The sequence below is a fragment of the Sminthopsis crassicaudata genome, chromosome 5 (assembly GCF_048593235.1).
Source record: "Sminthopsis crassicaudata isolate SCR6 chromosome 5, ASM4859323v1, whole genome shotgun sequence".
Lineage (NCBI taxonomy): Eukaryota > Metazoa > Chordata > Mammalia > Dasyuromorphia > Dasyuridae > Sminthopsis > Sminthopsis crassicaudata.
The window spans coordinates 289,199,310-289,219,731 of record NC_133621.1 but is presented as its reverse complement, the minus strand read 5'-3'; the positions used below and the strand labels follow the sequence as shown (position 1 = coordinate 289,219,731).

General features: G+C 36.0%; 1 protein-coding gene across 3 annotated transcripts in view; it reads right to left on the bottom strand.

Annotated features, from left to right (window-relative positions):
* The window catches only part of PARPBP (PARP1 binding protein), a 72,448-nt gene that overhangs the window by 7,402 nt on the left and 44,624 nt on the right, over positions 1-20,422 (bottom strand). For all 3 annotated transcript variants that reach the window (XM_074271400.1, XM_074271401.1, XM_074271402.1), the window contains 3 exons: positions 12,684-12,867; positions 9,158-9,336; positions 7,348-7,429 (listed from right to left, as the gene is read on the bottom strand). In XM_074271400.1, the coding sequence (XP_074127501.1) occupies positions 7,348-7,429; positions 9,158-9,336; positions 12,684-12,867 (445 nt within the window). The remainder of the gene's footprint in view (positions 1-7,347; positions 7,430-9,157; positions 9,337-12,683; positions 12,868-20,422) is intronic.

Sequence of the window (20,422 nt, the reverse complement as noted above, 5' to 3'; positions counted from 1 at the left end):
CTGTTTCATTCCAATCACAGGCCACAGTTTTTACAACCATTACCCAACTGATTCACACCCCTTTTATTACCAGTACATTATTACCAGAAGGGATGCAACTCTAAGTAGGAAGACTCAAACACTCTTGTGTCTGCCGGGCATCCTTGGAGCCCAGTGGCAAGATCACTGGATAAAAGGCTACAGACAGGTTAGTGCCTTTTCTTGCCTAATTTCAAACCAATATCCAGAACAACTAGATCAATTTACAGCTCCACTAAAAAATATATTGTTTTGTCAATCTTCCTACAGCCTCACGTCATCTTTGACATTTTTGGGGTGTGAAGTGAAACAGCAAATTCTGTTGTTTAATTTAATTTGCATCTCTCTTCTTGTTAATGCACTGGAAAATATGTTCAAATAATCATTTATATTTGGAATGAGTTTTTAAGGGTTAAAAATAATAAATCTTTAACTTTAAAATGATAAATATCTTTTTACATTCAATTGTTTTCTTTCTTTTTCTTTTCTTTTTTTTTTTATTTGCAGAGCAATTGGGGTTAAGTGACTTGCCCAGGGTCACACAGCTAGGAAGTGTTAAGTGTCTGAGACCAGATTTGAACTCAGGTCCTCCTGACTTCAGAGCTGGTGCTCTATCCACTGCACCACTTAGCTGTCCCCTTTTCTTTCTATCAGTACTATCTTCCCACATGAAAATTAAAATAAATTTTCTTTTTTTTAACTAAAAAAATTTTCCTATATACAATAAGCTCTTTTTATATTAGCAAATTTAAGGAAATAGATGGCACAGTAGATAGTAAATAGGGCCTGGAGTCAAAAAGTTCAAGTCTGCCCTCATTTATGGGTTGTGTGATTTTTGTACATGTCATTTAAATCTCTATTTGCCTTACTTTCTCAACTATAAAATGGGGATAATAATATTACCAACCTTCTAGGGTTATTGTGAAGATCAAATGAAGTAATATTTGTAAAGAACTTAGCATATTCCTGGCACATCGTTGTTGTCATTATATAAATATTAGCTGTTATTATTATTTATATTTTCCCACCTTACTATTACTTATCATTATTAATTATAATTAGTGTACCTTCATTTATTCCTTTTAAAAATTCTAAATTTACTATCATTCCAGATAGAACTGCAGCAGGCCAGTTTTGGTTTAATTCAAGTCATCAATTATTCCAAGTTGTTTATATTGGAAAAAGTAAGAATTACCCTTTTCAGTTAACTTCTAATTTTTGGTTCTGTATAGACTTCAAAGTAACAATTCATGTTTGACTGTGACTAATGCAAAGTAAACAAAAGGAAAACACAAAAATCTCACAGTTTGGATATATTTTTGGTTTAGTTCCTACTTTTAAGTATTCTTTATGGGAATACTACAAATGCACCAATTGACCATCTGCAGCATTTGACAGTACTGACTACCTTCTCCTTCTTAAGCCTTCCCTTGGCTTTCATGACACTCTACTGTCCTGTACATTCTCCTCTCCTTGACTCCCATTTGCCTCAACCCTCATTGTAATGAGGAAATGCTAGTTTTTTGTTTTTCTTTGTATTCCCATCATTTAGCACAGTTCCTGGCACACAGTACGGGCTTAATAAGTAACATGTGACTGATATGAAAAGCAGCAAACATGGTGCGGTGGAAAGGAGTTGGAGTGGAGCACATGGACAAAAGCACCAAGAGTGATACTTTCTCCCCATAGGACACCAGACAAGTCACTCTCTGGGATGCAGAAGACGACAATCTGCCTTGTGTTTACCTGTTCTGTGAGAGACATGTATCATTTTATAAGCAGCTTGCTCAAAGAAGAAGTCTGACCAAAAGATTTCCCTATTAATCAGAAAACTCATTCAAGCCATTCCAATTCAGTTATAGTAATGATGGAACAAAGAATGAGACACTCCAGAGCAACAAAGGAAACAGTGCCCACAGACTTCAATTATGGTTCTGAACTGTGTATCAAAAGGAACACTGGTAATGTGGGCACATTAAGGAAAATGACTTCTCCGAAAAACTAAGGACATTCCCCCTAGATCAGGTCAAAGGCTCTGATGAGTCAGGGGATTAAGAATATATACAGTGCTTTCAAATTCGAATCTGGTCAGAGATTCCAGGAAGGCCATGGACAGACACCATACCAGATTTTCATTTTTGTAACATAATGAAGGCCTGAGGGCTACAGGCTTAGAGAAGGCCTTTAGTCTTTTTCCAACTCTGATCAAGGGACAGGTCATGATGTCAAAATACCCAGCCTAATTTGCTCAGTTAAAAAAACAGCTTTTCTTGGATCTAGTGACATCCACATTCTTTCCCTTTTCTAGGCTTAAATCTAAATCTTTGATTTCTCCCTCAACTTCTCAAACTAGCTATTATCAAATCTTGCCTTCTCTCCTACCACCGGTACCGCTGTCTCTTATTCAAAGGATCTACTTAAGATAACATGTGTAAAGCGCTTGGCAAAGGTTAATCTACAAATGCCAGGTATTATTAGCTATTATTGCTCAGGCCCTTGAAGATCAGAGAAAGATTATCCCTCCTATCTTCCCCCTTCAAATTCTTCTCAATCTGAGCTGCACAATACTGCTATATTTATTTTCCTCAAACAAGGCTATTTATATTCTAAAATGGGACCCTATCGCCTAGAGCATCAAGTTCAAGCCTGGTATTCATGGCCTGCCAAAACTGGACCCTATCATATCTCTACGACTTTATTTTCTACTACTTTCCATTGCTTTGCATGCTGTTTCCTGTCTCGGCCCTTGCTGGTGCTGTTGGCCCTAGGCCAGAATGGTCCCTCTCTTCCTTTCCATCTCCCACCCATTCTTCAAGACCCAATTCAAGTTTGACCTCTTTCTAGAAGCCTTCTTGGACTACAATTATTACAGAACCAGAGATTTCGAGCTGGAAACGATCTCAGAGAATGACTAATTCATCCCCCTCATTTTCTAAAGAGTCTTTCTGTTTCCAAGTCCAGGATTCTTCTATTCCATACCTGCTTCTTCTCTAATTTTCTAATTAAAATTACAGAAATTGGGAGTTCCAAGAAATCTCAGGGATCATGCATTCCAACTTCTTAGACACTTAGGTGGCTCAGTGGATAAGAACTCTGGGCCTGAAGCTGGGGAAAACTAAGTTCAACTCTAGCCTCAAACATTTTCTAGACCCTAAGCAAGTCACTTCATCTCTGTCTGCCTCAGTTTCCTCAACTGTAAAATGGGGATAATAATAGCACCTCTCTCCCAGGGTATTGTGAGAATCAAATGAAATATTATTTATAAAGTGCTTAGCATAGGGCCTGGCACATAGTAGGTGCTTAATAAAAGCCTGTTTCCTTCCTTCCATTTGCACAGAGCTGAGTTTGATTTGGAGGATAACTGCCTATTCACTTATTTCTAGCTGGCCTCAGATCACACTTCCCATCAATCCATTCTAGACAGCGCGAGACATTTTGCTATACTGCCAGCCAGCCATGATATCTCCCTAGCTTGTCCCTCTCTCCTTCCCCCCATCTTTCCCACATACAAACTCTTCCCACCTCCTTCTCAGGAATCGGTGATCATAATACCAGAACTGCTTCTGAAAATGGTGGAACGATCAACCGATTGCTCCTTGGCTTCCCTCAGCATCCCCATGCCTCCTTTCTCTGCCCACTCCTCTCCTCTAAACATTGCTTTGAGGACAGGACAGCCGCTGGGTCCCAATCTTTAACACTAGAAAGAACTTAATGCCTTTTTATTCATCCAGAGTGGAGTCAGAATAATACAGGTTATTGACCGAGATATACGAGACAGGCAGCTCACAAATGAGTCGCCAAACATACCAACTCTCCAAAATTTAGCCTCATTTCCTACTTAAAAATACACTTTGGAAGTGTAGAGAAGAGATTCTTTTATAACTGAAAAGGAAATTTTCTATCAAGAGAGTCAGTTAAAAAGCATTTATAAGATACTAAGCTTCCCATCCATAGTTAACTCAATGACGTTGTTTTCTTTTACAATTTTGTCATTCCAACAAGTGCTGAGTGGAGCCATGAGGAAATCGGTTGGTCATTCCATCATTTCCAGAAGCAGAGCTGGTCTTGTGACTAGACTTGAGTTGCAGCTATCTGCTGACATCTTGCTCTTTTTGCTCACTATCCTTTATCACACTGGGTGAGGAGGGAGGGAGGAAAGAGTAGGGAAGAAATGCTTTGACTTTTGCCTCTATCCCATTCCTCTGGTAGTATCTATTCAGAACTCACCTAATCTCTGGAGGCTAACTCCCATCAAATAATCAGTCATGAAGGAGGTTGTGTTGTTTAATGGGAAGTGCTAAAGGACCTAGTCCTACTACTACATACACATCTTTACCGTGATCTCTTAAGATCTATTCCACCTCTGGCTGGAAACTCCTCACACCTTTTACTTCGGAAGCTGGTCATCTATGGAGACATCTACTCCCTTTCCCTTATGTGAGATCTAGACTTGGGAAGCAAGTCATTACAGGGCCATTTCCCTAAAGAAAGTCCATTACTCTTCTGTCTACCCTTATAGGTACATGCTTCAATGTCTCCCTCCATCAGTAGTCCTTCTAGAGAAAGACTAGCCTCCTATATTTCTTTCCTCCATCCAAGTCTTTTCCACTCCCTCTTTTTACCCCGCTCTACTAAATCTTACATACATATGTTCAGATTACCAAATGGTTATTCTTTCTGTGCTCAAACCCATGGCAAACTGGGATGCATCCCCAGCTCCCCTCAAACTCTCCTTTCCCATGTTGATCTTGAGTGACTTGCCTGTTTTATCTTTACTCATCCCATTTTTGAGGGAATGTGGATTTCAGCCTGCCAAACAGTAATCCAATTCCCGTCCATTCCTTCTCCTTCTGCTTTTAGCTAGCTTCTCTTAAATCTTTATCCTCGTAAATCCTTTGGTCCCTTGATAATTCTACTTTGTTTTCTTTTTGGCCTTTAGTTATTGTTTTTAAAAGGGTGGGGTGGGGGAGGTTTTAAGTCTTGTCTTACCTTAGAAAGCTGAACTGATTTATGGTTTGGTCTTTTCTTGTTATTGTACCTTCTTATTTTTTTCCTTTTGGCATTCTTTTGTAACCCTAGTGCTTAGTACAATGCCTGACTCATAGAAAGAAGACAATAAATGTAGGATGAAAGATTGGTTGAATGGTTTAGAATTCAATTTTGGCTTCTTTTGAAGGAATCAATCAAATGTTTCATCTTTGTTGAAATTCATTTCTTTTTTAACCAATGCTTAGCTTTGTAGATTATTTAATTTGGGGATACATGACAATCTTTCCCTTGATTTCTCTTAGAAAAGTAGTCCTAGCCCATTTAAATAAATAAACATTCCTTGAACTCAGTCTTTCTCTTAGCTACTTTTAGCTATTTTAATTTTTTTTTTTTTTTTTTTTGGCATTGAATTACAGAACTTAACCACTGTGTGCCTTGATGTTTCTGTCACAAATATGTACAGCTCTTGTATTCATTTATACAGATCCTGATGATTAATTCTTTGTTCTCTGTTTTTAATATTTATAAAGGACAGTTCTGTTGAGACTTTCTAGAATACTGTAATCTAATTCCATGAATGATTTTTTCTGAGAATCCTATGATGTTTATATATCATGTCTATAAGATCGTTATTTCAGCTCTCATAAAATATATATGTTCTTCCCACATGATTTTTTTGTTATTGTTCTGCTTAATTTTCTTCCATTTATCTATTTCCAAGTATGTCATTTTTTCTTATAGACACTACTATTACAAAAAAAATTCTGTCATCCTTAATAGTCTACCCTCAGACTTATTTTATTTCTTTTTTAAATATCCTGAGCCCTCCACGAATTTCCTCTAAATTTCTTCCTATAATACTTCAATTTCTCATTTAAATGTTAACCCTAGAGTTTCTTGTTCCATGATTTCTAGGGATGCTGCATAATTATTATCTTTATTGTTCATTACAAAATTTTTGTTTAGTTTTCATAACACTGTAATACCAATTCATTGCATTATGACCTTTTATTACTTTCTTGCTCATTTTTCGCTTTCTAGATGATTTTCATTATTGTTTTATTGTCTAGTTTATATCCAACCTCTCAAGAAGCTAGGTGGTGCCACAATGGATAAAGCACTGGACTTGGAGTTAGAACAACTCATCTTCCTGAGTTCAAATCTAGCCTCAGATTATTAGCTAGGTGGCTCTGGGCAAGTCACTTAATCCCATTTGCCTTAGTTCCTCAACTGTAAAATGAGCTACAGAAGGAAATGATAAAAGATTCCAGTATCTTCACCAAAAAAAAACAAACAAACACAAAAAACTTAAATGACCACAAAGAGTCAAACAATCAAATAACACCTTTCTCCTGACTTTCTGGTCATTTGCCATCTTTCCTCTGTTCTCAGCATCATTCCTCTGCTTTTGGTCCTTCCTTTGTCATATGGTTAAGGTGGGTGAGTGGGAATTTCAGGTAGTTTGACTCTCTACTATGATTTCAGCAGGCTTTAAACAACAGAGATATTCTCCACCTTCTTCCCTTTGTGGTGCAATTTTAATTACAATAAATGTGGTGGACATCTCATTGTTTTGAGGTTGCAGAACCAGAAATTGGGGCTTTAGATATATCATCATCTTTCAGATCACATGATGCCTTTAACTGCAGAATAGTTCATAAGATCCCAGTGGAGAAGGTTTGTTATTGACTGGGGAAATCAAAGAGGGACATTTGAACTGGATCTTAAAGGATCGTTAGATTTTCACCAAACAGAGAGGTGAGCAGAAGGCCTTATAGGAACCTTGATCCATGTTTAAAAAAATAAATAAATAAAAATAAAAATAAATAAAGGTACTGGGGCAGAAAACCAAAGATATTAAAACTATAAATAATGGAGAAAGTATATAGGTCTGAGAGTCAGAAGCTCTGGACTAGAGCCCTAGATGTGCCACATATTCCCCATCCATATGACCTTGAAAAGTCATTTAATCTCACTGGGTCTCAGTTTCCTCATCTGTAAAAGAAAAGGATTGGACAAGGAGACCTCTAAGATCCTTTCCTGGGGAAAAAAAAAAACTATGGATTTACCATCTTTTATGCTTCATTTTCCCTCCTCTTTTCCTTCTTTGAAACCATAAAGATTTAAATAGCAAGCAGTATATTAACCAGAACTGCAGAGAGAATTTTCATAGTTGTCTACTTAAAAATTACCATATTTTTTAAATTGATTTTCCAAATGTGTTGCATTTTACCCTGTATCACCTTTATGTAATACACTAGCAGATGTTTTTAGTTGTACTTCATATTTAAAATAATATAATTTTGTGTATTAACTTTATCCAAATTAATCATACTATACCTTTCTTTTTTTCTCTTCCATTGATTTCTGAACACGTTCTCTTAAAGGCTTGATCAGAAATTCATTTGCTTGTATTGGAGAACTGAATAAAAAAGAATTAGAGAGTGATAAAATATCTCATATTTTTAAAGATGGCTTTTTTTTAGTATACTTTTTCTTAAAGAAGCAGCATTTTTGTGATCTTAGATGATTTATTCTAAATTATGATTCTCTGAGATTTTACATAATGGTGTTCTCACCTCCTTTTTCTTTTCTTAGAATTCTTGGAGTTAATCAAATTTACAAAGGTCATTTTTAAGTCTTAAAAACTCAAATTTTATCCAATTATTTAAGATGGGAACCTTCAGGCAATTATTATGATAAAAACTATTTTAAAAACTAATTGATTTGGTACAGTTTCTGAATGCTGGTCACCATAATCTCAATACCACAGAATATCAACATTGGACAGAACCTCAAAGCTACCTATTACAAGACATACCTGAAAAAGAATCCTCCCTCATTCAGTCTTTGTTAGAAGACCTACAGTAAGAGCAGAGTTATCAGTGGGGAACAATACGGAGATCTTTAGAAGGTAGGAATATATAGGACTAAGACCAAAGCTGTAATTATTATCATCACTACTATTTGTTCTCATTTCTTGATATAGAATCTAGAACCAATCTGAGAAAAGAGGTTTTCTTATCACTTTTTTATATTTAGTGTTCTATGGTCAATTTTCCAAAATGGGTGAAATTATTATTTTTTGCACTTGATAAAGAGTATTAGAATGAAAATACATTTTCCACAGAGCCTCTATGAAAACACATTTTCCACAGAGCCTCTGAAGGCACCTTTGGAATAACGCTAATAGATGACCAAAAAGCTTTGGAGATCACTTTTCTAGAGGAAAAATCTGGTTATCATTTTTCACAAAATTAAGGGAAAAGTTAGAATCAGAGAACAAATAACTAAAAAGAATCCTTGAGAGCTCATCCAGCTTTACCTTCCCCGCTTTCCAGCAAACAAATAATTAAACTAATAAGGAGAAACAGATATGAAATTTTTATTATAGCTTTTTATTGACAGATAAATGTCAATGTCAAATGTTTAAATGTCAAAATGTTTGTTAGACAGAACATATGCATGGGTAATTTTTCAACATTGTCCCTTAGAATCACTTTGAAACAGATATGAATAAAGACATTTCCTCATTTAGCTTAATCTCTTGGCATCCATTTTTCTTCATATCTATGGCAGTTATTTTTTTTAAAGCCTGTATTACCTGCACATTTCACCTTTCTAAACCATTCACCCATCTAGCTGCCTACCCTGGCTATTCTACTTTCTGGCTGTCACTATCCTGCTTCTGCCCATCTGAACGGGCACCCACTACATCAGGCCTAAACTTCCAAGAATCCATCTACCCTTCCAGTCCTAGGGGAAGTTAATTGACTGATCATGGAAGCTCCTACTGGAGGGTAAATCTCAGTTGGTTAATGAACAAATGAATAGAAATCAGCTCTCTTAGTCTATGTCTACTGACTAGATTTAGGCACAAAACCATTATTGACTTTTATATTCTATTTAGTACTTCAACTGGCAGTCCAAGTCACTTTACCAACTATTTACCATGAACAGATAGCCCAGTCCACCCTGCTTTTATTTTCTCACTCCTAAATTCCCTAGACATATTGTTTTTCATCATAAGAATGTTAGCTCCTTGAAGGACTGGTGGTAATTTTTTTTTTTACATTTGTGTTCTTAATTTACAGTAAGCACTTAACAAATGTTCAAATTCATTTCAAATTTTCATTCATTTATTCCTCACCTAAAAAGAGTCAGGATAGGAGTGCCAGTGTATGAAGCTGTATTTTCATCTCCATACAAAAGTTCTGCTTTGTTTTCTGTAGGAGGATTAGCTGCTTCTTCATCCAAGAGAACAAGTAAAATCTTCACTGTGTCTCTGCCACAGTAGGCAGTGCCATGATTTATGGCATGAGATCTTGGCTGAAACCAAACATAATTTAAAGTTGATCATTAAAGATTGTATACACAAACACTCCCCTCTTCATCCCACTCCCCACCCCCCATTACTCGGAGTTTTCCATTATCTGTCAATACTCTCTTTTCTTGGTGGGCTGATCAAACATTATGACTCAATCAATAAACTTTTATTAAGATACTTTTTAATGTGACAGCCACCATGCTACCCAGATCCCTGCCCTCAGGGAACTTACATTCCACAATGGAAAACACCACAGACATAAATAAGCATATTCAAAATATAAACAAATTAAATGCAAGGCAAATTTTTTGAGAGAATGGCAAGAGGCTCCAAGGAGAAGGCAGTACTTGCTCTCAGTTTTTAAGGAAACAAGGATTCTGCTAAATGTAGGTAAGGGGGCGACTATTTTCCAGGCACAAGGGATAGCAAGGGCAAAGAACAGAGATGGAAGATGGAACGTCTACCACTTGTGAGGATAGGAGGTGACCAGTTTGACTGAAATAGAGAGTACAAGAAGGAGAGGCTGGAAAGGTGGGTTAAAGCCAGACTGAGTAGGTTTTAGCTTGTTAATACAAAATATCATTTTATTTTATTTTTTAGGTTAAATATGTGTTATTCTTTTAAACATAATTCCATATTTTTCATGTTGTGCAAGAAAAATCAGCCCAAAAGGAAAAGAAAAAAAAAAAAGTTTAAAATACTATGCTTTGATCCACATTCAGTATCTGTAATTCTCTCTGGATGTGGATGGCATCTTCCATCCCAAGTCTATTGGAATTATCTTAAATCACTCATTTTTGAAAAGAATCATGCTCTGGACAGTTGATCATCACATAATCTTGTTGGTTTTGTTACAATGTTTCTTGTTTTGCTTGGTTGTATAGGTTTTAAAAGCTAAACAGAAGAATTTATATTTGATCTCAAAGGGAACAGGAGCCACAGGGATATATGAGGGAGGGAAGTGACAGTCATAAGTTTGGCTTTGGAAAATCATTTTAGTAAATGTGAGAACAAGTAGAAATCACACTTAAAAGGCAGTGTCACTAGGCCTTAGTTTCCCCAACTGGAAAATCCAGGTTATAGAGTATATAAAATTTATATAGATGTAGATAGAATATAGATTAGTTATATCTTTTGTAGAAAGGAATGGGATCAAACAGAAAGAGAAGACTATATCAAGACACCCAAGCCCAAAACCTCCTCCAGTCAGGGAATGACCAAAGGTCTCTAGGAATGACACTTCTTTGTGTGTTTTTTCAAGTCACATATGGGGACAACACTCTCGGGCCGACCTCACAGGGCTGTCATGAAAATTAAATGACCAAAAAAAACCTCCAACAAAATACTGTAAACAGCTGTCAACAGGATTATAGGATGGCAGGCATCTCATTGTGATTTAAAATGGTTTTCCTTTTCCAACATTCTGTCTCAGAAACTGTGACACCAAAAAACTGTATTTATGGCAAAGTGTTCCTGATAAACCTCAAAAGGCTGGAGACATATTCCAAATGGCCTTTACTCTGCTTAATAACCTGTAGCTCTAACATCCATGAACCAATTTAAACCACTTCTAATTTGTTGTCAGGACCAGTGAATTCCATCTGTTTATCAACATTTGTTTATTGTTATACATAGACAATGTAAAAGCAAAATCAAGTCCAAGCCTCAAGTAATGTCCCTAGTCTTAGGATGGGACTTGCTTAAAAGATTACTTTATGAAACCAGGTTCTTGCTGCTTTTAACCCTTGCCACAAGAGACGGAATGCTTGCTTCTCAGCCCTCTGGAATAGAACTCACTGTTCATATTGTGCTGCTACTCTCGGGCTATTACCTGACTCAGATTAGGGTAGGGGGGCTTTAAGCAGTCAGAGGTCAAGGATCCTTGGGAGCAAGAGCTGGAACTCATCCCTTTAGGCTTAATCAAAATATACATTGGAGATGCAGAACTTTCTCCTAAGTATAGACTGTCACAACATGGGGCAATCTTAGCCATAAGGGTTTCCCTCAATATAGCTCTTTCTTTGCAGGGACAAGAATTATGCAAGAGTCTTTCTTTTTACACTGGTGCTCATTATAATTCTGTAAGGTCGATGCCATGGAGCTATTTTAAGAAAAGGTCCTAAACTAAATAATTCACAATTATTTATTATTATAATTAATAATAATATAAATATTTATAATATTTTATAATAAGTAAAAGCAATATGTTATATTAAACATATACATAATATAGAAATAATAAATAATAAAAGCCCTTAGGAAAATTCTAAAACAGAACCATCTTATCACAAAGTTTGTTTTTAGACATTAAAAGTAGTTCAATATTTCAAAGATTTCATCTCACTGATGAAGAATCTACAGTGATCAAGAATGTTAAAAAAAAAAAAAAAAATTCACCACCTGTAGGTAAGTGGGTCATGAGAGTCCAGAACATCGATCAATTAATTCCCTTCCTCTTTTTGGTATAGGTACACACAAAATTAAGGGATTTCCATAGTTTGATAGAGAATAAGAAATTCGAGAATAGGGAAAAGGGAGTTCTAGCAACAAGCACCACTTATCATGGTTTGAAACTGGCCACCAAAAAACTTTCCAGTACCATATAATGGTTGGCATGACATTATAAGTCACCTGAGAATTGAAAACAATGTCATTTATAACTGGTATCAATGGGGAAATATTGGAATATGCTTTAGACAAACTATGCTAATTAGCTAAATAGCAAATATTTACACATACCTATAAAGTACATTTAGAATATCACATGAGTTAAGAATTTTTAATATTTTTTATTAAAAATATTTTTCATGAGGAAAAGGAACGAAGATTATTTTGAATTAATAAAATGATTATACTGGAAGGGTTCCATTAGAAGCCAATTAGTCCAAACCCCACATTTTACACTTGAAAACTCAGACTCAGAAAAGTCACCTGCTAATATCACACAGGTAATAACTGTCAGAGCTGGAATTCATCCTCCGTTCAACTAACTCTAAGCCATCATTTTGTTACTTTTATTAAGTGACTTTTTTTAAGGACATGCAGTTATACGTAACGGTCAATTAAGGACTAAAACCAGGATGCTTTGACCCTTGTCCAGTGCTCCCACCACTGGATTATGCTGCCTCAGATGGTAACAGTCAATTTAGGAATATTTATATTTGTTAGAAATTGACAACAACAAAAAACTCTTACATGATCTTACTTGAAAAGATTTTCTTTGAACCACGTCTCAGTACAGAGGAAGTCACACTCCTCTGCCTTAAGCAAGTATTGAATCACATTTCCAATGAAAAAAGAGATAATTCTTTCTTTAAAAGGCTAAAAAGAAAAAAAAGCAGTCCATTACCCGTGCTGGGCTGCTGCCAGTGGTGTTAACAACTCCATCTTCTTCTTGAGAGTTGATAATGTTTTTAATCCTCAAATCCAAATCCTGAGTAACTTCCTCTGTCGCTTGCCGGAATGGATCCCCACTGCTTCGGCCTTTTATCAACTCTGTCTTTATTGCTGAGAGTATCCGACCCCCTGCGATTCTGAAAATAGGAATAAGGGATCATCCCTCATTGTAATATTGAAAATGCTTCAATAGACTTGTTATTTTGAAAATCAGATTTTCACAGTTAATCAACACTGTTAAAGAAGGTGAGTGATCTTTTAAGTCAAACAACAGCATGTTGGGAAACAGAAAGTAGTCTTTTGATGCGAGCAACTTAAGACAAAATAAAAGTTTGTTTTCTAAAGGTGAGAATCATTCTTAGTATTAACGGTAATTTCTCTTCTGGACTTAAAAGACTGGAGGAGAAAGATTTTTTTTTTTTTTAATGACAAAGTAAAGAAAATGTCAAGAAATTTTATAATGGCATCTTGGAATATTTCTAACAAAAAAAAAACTTAGTTTCTCATTAAAAATTAGGTTAGAAGAATTTGTCATGGCTGTAAATTTACATGAACAGTCCCAACAATCTCTTTTCAATGACTCTAATAAAATATATTATGGTCCATAAAGACGATAAATGATTATTAAGTATATTTCCTCTTCCATCATAAAAAAACCCTCATTTTAAAAATTAGATTACTTGCTAATTAAAATTAAAATTAAAAATAAATTAAAATATTAAAATAAAATTTAAAAGTATTAAAGACTGCTATTAATAACATTGAAAAAATATCTCTCTAGAACTATATGAAAAATACATGGAGATCTCTATGTCCCAGAAGTTCACTAGAAGTCAACAATATCTGTTCAGTCTGTGATAAAGAGTCAAGCAACCTTAGGTCGTATTAATGGAAGTACAGACTATAGGTTTAAAAGTAAGAATTGCTCTAAGAGCTAAGAGCAACTGGACTAAGAAGTCCAGTTCTGATGAAATCACATCTAGAATATTGTGTTAAGTTCTAGGAGGACACATTCAGACAAACTAGAGGATATTTAGAAGAAAGTGACTTGGACAGAGGGCACAAACTAGGTATTTAAACCAATATTCAGACCATATATTAAAATTGGGTCAAAATTGATGCAAGATTTAGATGAAAAGGAAGATACCATAAGCCAATTAGAAGAGCAAGAAATATTCTACTTGTCAGATTGATGAAGTAGGGAAGAATTCATGACCCAATAAGAAAGAAAGCATTATGAAACATAAAATAGATAACTTTGGTTATATTAAATTTTAAAATGTTTATACAAACAATACCAATGTAACCATGGTTAGAGGAAAGCAGAAAGCTGAGAAACAATCTTTATAGCAAGTGTCTCTGAAAAAGGACCCATTTCTCAAATAGAGGACTAAATCAAATTTATAAGAATACAAGCCATAACTCATTTAATAAAAGATCACAGGAAATGAACAGTTTTCAAATGAAGAAATCAAAGCTATCTATAGACATAAGAAGTGCTCTAAATCACTTAGAGAAATACAAATTAAAACAACTCAGAATCTACTATTTTATACCTATCAGGGTAGCTAATATGACAAAAAAAGAAAATAATAAATGCTGGACAGGGTAGTACACTAATGCACTGCTGGTGAAGTTGTGAACTGATTCAACCATTCTGGAGAGCAACTTGGAATTATGCCCAAAGGGCACAGTTTGATCCAGTAATACTACTTCTCTGAATCCCAAAATGATCATAAAAAAGAGAAAAGGACCTATATGTACAAAAAATATTTTATAGTAGCCCTTTTCAAACTATTGGAAATTGAGGTGATGACCATCAATTAGGGAATGGCTAAACAAGATGTGGTATGTAAACATAATGGAATAAGAAATAATGAACAGGAAGATTACAGAAAAACCTGGAAAACTGTACTGTAAAAATAAACTTTGTACAATAAAATAAGCAGAACCAGGAAAACACCATACATACCATCAGCAACATTATGCGATGATCAATGAGGAATGTGCTTCTCAGAAACACAATGATCCAAGATGAGAATGAAGACTAACTAGGGAAAATGCTATGGACATCCAGATAAAGAACTGGTGGACTCTGAATGCAGATTGAAACATACCTTTTTCACTTCATCACTTTTTGTGGGTTTTTTCTTTTGATCTGTTTCTTCTTTCATAATTGTGACAAATATGGGGATATGTTTTACATGTTAGCACATGTATAACCTATATCAAATTGTCTGCCATTTCAGAAAGAGGAGAGAAGGAAAAAAATTTGAAATTTCAAATCTTGTAAAAATGAAAGCTAAAAATTGTCTTGACATGTAATTAGGGGAAAAAAATACTGTTCTAAAAAAGTTACTGGGACAATGAAGAATCTAGAAACTATCTTTTGTGAGGATTTCTTGAGGTAACTGGGAGCATATTAAAAATAAGAAGACAGTGTCTTCCTGATGGTAAAACACCCGTTTGGAATGGTGTTAGGATTACAAGGTGAGAACTCAGGTTGTCTAAACAATTCTCTAGCTCAGAATTCACACCTTTGGTTGGGGCCTTTAAAGGGAATACACCTTTGGAATTCTGAGGGAGAATTTAAAGAAGTTTGTACCTTTAAAAGGAACAAGTTCATTGGCTGTGGGAATTCTCACAGGCCCATTCTCTGGGAAGATAAAAGAGGCAGCTTTGAGCCTGGAAGGAGTAGTCTGGCTGAGAGAGTGAGTTGAAACGGCAGTCTGGAAGGATAACTTAGAGATGACTGGACCTTTACAATTTGGTGCCCACAACGTGGGGCAAGGACTTTTGCTTATCCTGACAAGGACTGATTCTGAGCCCTTCAGAGGAGCTGGCCGGACCTTCACAGAATGGAAACAATTTAGTCAGTCAAGCTACTACCTCTAACTACATTCTCTCCTTCTGCATCATATCCCATACTTGGTATAATTGATTTTTTGAACCCAGCTCACAACTTTACATTTACTTCTATAAACATTATCTTTAGCCTTCTGCTCAAATCTGTTGAGATATTTCTGGACATTAATTTTGCTGTATTTTATGTACTGAATATCACTATTAATTTCACTTTTATCCACATTTGATAAGCCTACCAGCTGAATCTTCATCCAAGCTATTATAAAAATGTTAAAGGTTCTGACATGCAATTGCAAGAGAGATAAAGCAGAGAAAGAGAACTGTAGATCAATTTTGCTAATTAAAACTGACACAAAAATTTTAAGTAAAATTTTATCATAACATATTTATGCAATGATTGACTTTGACAAAATTGGATAGCTCAGCATTATGAAAACAATTATCATAATATATAAACCTCAATTATAACAAAAACTTACATGTAATTGGAAAAATAAATGGTAAAAAAAAAAAAAATCACAGAACCACATAATTATTTCAGTAGAGTAGAAGACAACACTGTAATTGGGGTATTAACACGATTAGTAAACATGACCTGGATGAAAATCCAACAAGTGTGAGGACTGATCAAATAAGCAGGAAGAGAATGAGAAAAGATTAGTGTTATAAATTCTATTATCAAAGAGAAGATGGTGCTCACTAAGTCAGTCAATAAACATGGATTAAATATCTGCTATGTGATAATCACTACAAAGCACTAGGGACACATATCTGAAAAATAAAGACAGTCCCTGCCCTAAAGGAACTTACAATCTAATGGGGAAAGACAACATACAAAAAGAAGCTAAAAAGAGAGGAGAGGTTGTGGTCCCTATCAGGTATAATCAAGAGTCAAAGACTGTAGAGAATTCAAGAACATTGAGAAAAGGCTCTTTGATTTGACAGTTGAGAAAATACTGCTAACTTTGGAGACAACAGATTCAAATGAATGATGAGGTGAGAAGCCAGAGTCCAAAAGGATGAGAAAAATAAGATAACAAGAAGTGGAAGTACCAAGTGTGGTCAGCCTGCCCCAGGAGTCTGGCCACAGAAGGCACAAGAGGTGGATGGTAATCTTGAGTGAGGTTGGGCAAATTAAAGGATTTTTTTTTTTAAGACCAGGAGAAAGACAAGGATATATCTGTAGATTGTAGGGAAGAAGCCAGTAGGCAAGGAAAAAATAAAGATTAATGAAAGAGTAGGGATGATAGGGAGGAGGATCTGCTGGGAAGATGTGAGGGAATAGCATTGTGTGTGTAGAGGGATTCACCCTGAAGAAAGGCTGCCTCCTCATGTGAGATAGAGTTGAAGGAGATAATGGCAGGTAGAAGAACTTTAGAGGAAATGGCTCACTTCTTATTTCAGGTACAGAGGGGAAGTTGGAATGAAACCGATGCGAAATCTATTATTGCTGTAGTATCAATTTCAAACAGAAAAGGAGGCTTTAAAGATGGCTGCAAGCTGTATATTGCATTAGGAAAACCACATATTAACATTATCTATGTTTATTGCTATTATTATTTATTTTTGTTAAATATTTCCCAATTACAGCTTAATTTGGCTTGGATTTCATTCAGGAATGTAATGGGCCCACAGGTCATGTGGCTGACACCTCCGACCTAGACCACAATCACATTTCTAAACATCTGAGTACACTAAGTACTAATACACAGTATTTCTTTCTTTCATCTTTGGCTCGTTAATGAAATACTCAGCTATTAAATTGAGCAACTACAATGACTCATGTTAGAATTCTTAATACAGACACATCCTGATTCTTTAAGAGTTAAAGTGGGACGTGTTTTCCATTTCAGAAAGTCATCAGCTAGTCTATATTGTCTTTATACGCATTTATACACATTGTCTCCTTCAGTAGAATGGCAGCTCTTTGAGGGCGGGGGCTTTCATTTCTGTCTCTGGAACTCCAGAAGATAAATGGTGCAGTTGGCAGACCTGCCGTCATTAAGATTTTTGTAAATTAGTTCAAATTTGGCATCAGACATTCCCTAGTTATGTGATCTTGAGCAAATCAATTAACTTTGTTTACTCACAAAAATATCTTTGCAAAAAAACCCAAACGGGGCCACAAAAAATCAGATATGACTGGAAACTACTGAACAACCACTCCAGCACCTAGTACAACACACCTGGTGCACGACATACATACTGGCTGATTGTCAGCTTTACAATGGCCCTGGGGCCCTCTTTGTTCATATCTAAAATACAACAGATGCTTGGGACATTATTTCCACTCACCTTTCAGATGTGAATTACTGGAATCAACTGATCTGTTTCAAATACATCACTTTAAATGTTTTTCCAATTCTATGCAATTTCCAAAAACCACTTTTCTAAAACACAATGATTGTTTCAAGCATACTATCTACCATCATTAACACTCCCTGGATTGTATCAAGAAAAAAAAAAAAAGCCTACACCATATTTGATGATTAATAATGTCATTCTTTACAAAATACTAGTTTCTTTGGATGGTTTCTTTATAAATTCCTTTATGTGAGTTCTTATGCACTGACTTATTTACTTAAGGATATTCAAGAATTGAGATACAGCTGAAATGAAGACTTAATAGAACATAATACCCAGTGGGTTATATAATATTCACTCTTTCTGGGAATAAACCCTTACTGGAAAAAGATTTTTTTTCAAAATAAAAAAAATAAAAAAAGGTATATTCAAAAACTTGATAAAATATGAAGCAGCTTCAATGCCTATTCTAAGAGCAGGAAAAATTAATTACATTATGGCAGAGTCAGCTGTGGGGACTTTTCCCTTTTTCTCATTTCCTCCACAGGAAACAAGCTGAGTTTTATGACTAATGCAACTCTTTAACTTCACTGTATGGGGACAAACTGTAAGACAGTGGCTCTTGACCCCGATATGACTTCTGGCAAACATCTCAAGAACAAGAGCTGAGATCCATCTTTGTTGGCCTGGGCAGTAGGTGTTCAGGCAAACATCTATTTGGATGTCACTAAACCCTAGAATCCTAGAGTTGAAAGTGACCTGAGAGGTCATCTGGTCTAAATCTCTCCCCATTCACTTCATGAATCCCTTCTCAAACATCTCAATTTCCATTTCAAGCCTTGGCTACTCAGGCTAGAACTATGCGGAAGAGTTTTACAGCTGTGTTATCCTGGCCCTAGGTAAGGCTTGGGGAGGAAGGGCATGTGAAGGGCAACAGGTTATTTTGGAAGTATCCAGCCAGTCTGGACAGATGCCAAAAGGAGAATGGGTAGAAATATGTTATTTTGGAACTTATAAGGTCCCTAGAGACCATTTAAGGGGAGGGAAATGGAACAAGCATTCACTAAGTACCTACTATCTGCCAAGTACTATATAAATATTATCTCATTTGATCCTCATCACAATCTTAAAAGGTAGATAGATGCTATTATTATTCCCATATTATGAAAACAGAAGCAGATTAAATGACTTTCCAGGGTCCTACAGCTAAGTGTCTGGGGTCAAATTTGAACTCAAATCCTCCTGATTCCAGACCTTTTATCTACTACAGTACCATCTAGCTGTCACTTGTTTTATACATGAGGAACTATGATCCTACAAGATGAGAGACCCCTGACTCTCCAGGGCTTTTTCTTCTACAACGGCTCCTAATGGCTTACTTACATCTCCATTCTCAGAACTTTGGAGATACTGAAGAAAAGTCTGAAATCCCAGCCCAATTCCCGAGATTATGTCAGAATACAAATGCTAAAGACCAGAATAAGGAGCTGTTCAATAGAGGAGGATTTAGAGGGAAGACGGGAAGGTATGAGGGGGAACAGCTAACTTTACTCATTCTAAAGAATTAAGGTGACTATTTTTTCCCTGACTTCTTCAAGGATTATGCAACTATTTCTTTTCTCTGTAAGGAAATGTGATTTGGTGCAAATATAAGCCACAATCCTCCCCTATGTCCTTTCCCAAAATCTGATTTCACTAATACCTGACTCCCCATAATCAATATTTTTCAATGTACATCTTGATACTTTGATAGATCATAGATTTAGAAATGGAACAGATTTCAGAAGCAATGGAGTTCAACTTCCTCATCTGACAGGGGGAGGCCCAGGGAGGAAAAGGACTTCCCTGAAATCACAAAGGTAAAAGCAACAGAGTCAGGATATGAATCCGGGACCAGTGACCCATGTCCAGTGATCATTCCCCTTGGCCACAGACCTGGGATGTCACCGATGTGGGCACTGTCCCTAATGGTACAAGTCAAGCCTTCTTATTCTAGTCTGACTCTCTTCCATGTTCCATACAAACTCCTTCAAATGTCCTTCACAGCATGCTGGGGTTATCCCAACTTTCAACATAGATAGATAGATATGTATAGATATACACACATATATGTATGTGTGCATGCATGCATGTATATATTTATGCAGTACATAGAAAGGATGTATAACATATATGCTATATATATATACATATATATATATGCTCACTCTCTCTCTCTCTCTCTCTAGATATATCGAGAGAGAGAGAGAGAGAAGAGAGAGAGAGAGAGAGACAGAGAGAGAGAGAGAGAGAGAGAGAGAGAGAGAGAGAGAGAGAGAGAGAGAGAGAGAGGGAGAGAGAGAGAGAGAGAGAGAGAAGAGAAGAGAGAGAGAGAGAGAGAGAGAAAGAGAGAGAGAGAGAGAGAGGGAGATGTAGCGAGCTGTCGTCTCCAGAAGCTGCTGGATCGCTCTCTGGGAAGAGATCTGCTGTGTCTACTCAAAACTCAAATCTCTCAGACAGATTCTTCTTCCTGTAACGAACCGT